Here is a 3,026-nt window from a genome sequence, read left to right as displayed (position 1 = left end):
TATTTAGAATTCAGTTTATATGGGCAAGACCTGAGGGTTGTTTGTTTGTCAAGAATGAAATGAAATCAAGGGAAAATAATTCTAATTCTGTTGGTTGTTTGTTTGGTAGAAATGGAAAGGAATGAAATTGAAGAGAAAATGATTCTAATTCCTTTGGTTATTTGTTTGGTAGGAATGGAATGAAATTTAAGAGAAGGTGCTGAATTAAATTTTTTCCTTCAGGAAAATTCATTCTTTCACCGTCCTAGTGGAATTAATGGAAAATGGAAAATGGCAATTACGATTTTGCCCTCACTAAATATTACCAGTTTACCACACGCTTCATCAGGTAAACCTAGACATCTTCTCATTCTCGTTCAGCCGACAACCTCTCCATCGCGTCTTCTCCACTTCGTCACAGGGTCGTTCAAGGAGCTTCATCGCAGGTAATATCTCTCTACCTCTACCTCTATCTCCCTCTCTCTTTAATCGCATTTTATACATTCGAACCAAACAACCCCCTCTGAAGTCGATCCCAAACAGAGCTACCGCGACATCGCTGGAGGGTTTTTTTATTCTTCAATCGCTATTGTGACCCCTCTGATATCATGATATCAGAATCTGAAAAAAAATCCCTTTCTTTCTCTTCAATAGTTTCATTAGTCGAACTTGATTTATAGTGGATGTGATTTCGGGATGCTTTTTTGTTGTAAAGAATCGAGTCTTTTTTGGTTCTGAATGGATCTGAACCATACTTACCAATGAGATAGTGAGAAATGATCGAATTCTCACTTTGTTCTTGCTTTTGATCGTGATTGATTGGTTAATATGCGTAATTGGATTATTTGACATAACAAAAAGCAGTCCGATGTTTACCCTTACCAGAAGTATCCCTTTTTGTAAATCTTCCAAGTCAGTCATAGTTTAAAGACTGATTTAGGGAGTTGTTGATCATACACACCTATTTGTCTAATGCATTGTATCAAGTATGGTTGCTAGTAACATTTTTCTGAATCGATAGAACAGAAATTCTGCTGTGGTTTCATTTTCTTATGTGAAAATACCTGCTAATTGGTCTGATACTTTTCAAACACTTATAATCTGTATTTGAAATTTTGCAGGTTATTGTTAGTTTCTTCATCTCCACTCAACCTACAATGGCTGCAAATAATGAGATGCCCGTTGCATTAGACAAGGAACAGGTAAACTCCATTTGATTTGTTTTTAGCAATTCATTGGTCTGAAAGAAAAAAATGCATTGCATCTCCATTTGTTTTCTTGTATTTAAAGATTAGGTTGTAGTTACTTTATTGTGTTTTTCTTGATGTATAGATCTTTGGAATGGCAGAGAAGGAGATGGAGTACAGGGTTGAATTGTTTAACAAGTAAGAACCTTCATTTTTGGATTATTTTGTTATGTGTTTAAAATTCATCATGCCTAGACATAAAGATTTTAGACCTTTCTATTAATTAAACAACACCCTATAATGTATATTCTCTTCCATTTCCTGTGTTGTGCAAGTTTTATAATATTTAACACATATGTATGATTTGATGCAGGCTAACTCATACATGTTTTGCTAAATGTGTTGAGAAAAGGTATCATCTCTTCTCTTCACAATAATAATAAAAAAAGTCCTTCAAGGCACATTAATTCAAAATATGGTGTTTCAAAGATGTGATTTTGAATAGCTTAATTGTTTTAGGTACAAAGAGTCTGAGTTAAACATGGGTGAAAACAGCTGCATTGATCGTTGTGTTTCAAAATATTGGCAGGTAACATTTCTTTAAATATTTTTTCAAGATTTATAATCATAATGTAAACAAATATATATAAACCTTTTCAAACATATGTGAATATGTAACATGCTCTCTCATTTATCTTCAGGTCACAAATCTTGTAGGCCAACTACTTGGTTCTGGGAGACCACCAATGTGAATCTTCAACTTTGGTTTTTAATATTAATTATAATAGTCAAGGATTCTTTAGATTTTTTTTGTTTTGATGATTGATGAAATCATATAGATCAACTAAGTTGTTCAAAACCCTGAAATAATTTTGGAGTATTTTCAGAATATTTCTATGAGTGAACCAATGCCATGAATTTTATATGCTTCATTTTCTTTCACATCTAATGCTTTTAACTTTTAAAGAACAAATGTTTTTTAGAAATTTTTGTGGGAGGTAGATATATTTGTTAAAATTTGATATATGAATTATTGTAATGTAGTGTTTGATAAAACTATAAAAGTAGTTTATTGTAATGATGTAGTTTACAAAGTAGCTTACAAGATAGTTTATTGATATGTTAGCTTGAAGCAATTAGTTGATAAGTTAGCTTATAAACGAAAAACTAAATTTTAAGTTAGTTTGTCAAAACATAATCTTAGAGAAAGGTAAAACATGCAAAGTAGGTCTTGTGGAGACTAGAAATTAAAACCTTAAATATAAATTCTCAAAGTTTACCCTTGACAATAATTTAGAGACGATGTTTTTTTTCAATTTATAGAACTTGTTTCTTACAGTTTTGTAAGAATTCTAAAGTATTTTTTTTGTATGCTTACAAATTGCAATGTTTTAGTTTATGTTGTTATCTCTCATCGTAAGTGTTTTCATTTGGGTGGGATATTCATAAAAATGACCACAACATCTCCAATGATGTTTAAAGGTCCAAATGTCATATCAGCAATTTATAAACTTTTATATATTATAAATGAGTCTCACTTAAATATTTACACATTAACTTATAGTTTTTATATTAAATAATAAAATCAAACAAATAACATATGTTTTTTTTAAAGCGAAAAAAACCTGACAGACGATATTTTTATAGTACAAATTTATGTGTTTAGAGTAAATGACACCAATGGTCTCTATGGTTTAGGGTAATTTGCATGTTTGGTCCCTAACTTATTTTTTTAACTCGGAAGGTCTCTACTGTTTGTTTTTGTTACGCGCCTAGTCCTTGTCTCACCTAAAAAGACTATTTTGCCCTTGATTTTTTAACTTATTTAAATAAACACACCCCCAACCCCAACCCCCTCAC

General features: G+C 31.3%; 1 protein-coding gene across 1 annotated transcript; it reads left to right on the top strand.

Moving 5' to 3' along the window:
- Nucleotides 1–270: 270 nt before the first annotated feature.
- Nucleotides 271–2,098, top strand: TIM10 (Tim10/DDP family zinc finger protein). Its single transcript, XM_079022596.1, has 6 exons — nucleotides 271–425; nucleotides 1,101–1,181; nucleotides 1,312–1,364; nucleotides 1,540–1,578; nucleotides 1,686–1,755; nucleotides 1,868–2,098. Exons 2-6 carry the CDS (start codon nucleotides 1,137–1,139, stop codon nucleotides 1,916–1,918), a joined length of 258 nt encoding a protein of 85 aa, XP_078878722.1. The 5' UTR covers nucleotides 271–425; nucleotides 1,101–1,136; the 3' UTR covers nucleotides 1,919–2,098.
- Nucleotides 2,099–3,026: the final 928 nt, after the last annotated feature.

This window comes from Lactuca serriola, chromosome 9 (genome assembly GCF_051521515.1).
Source record: "Lactuca serriola cultivar US96UC23 chromosome 9, Lser_US96UC23_V15, whole genome shotgun sequence".
In the NCBI taxonomy this organism is placed as follows: Eukaryota; Viridiplantae; Streptophyta; class Magnoliopsida; order Asterales; family Asteraceae; genus Lactuca; species Lactuca serriola.
This window is presented reverse-complemented; position numbering and strand designations above follow the sequence as displayed.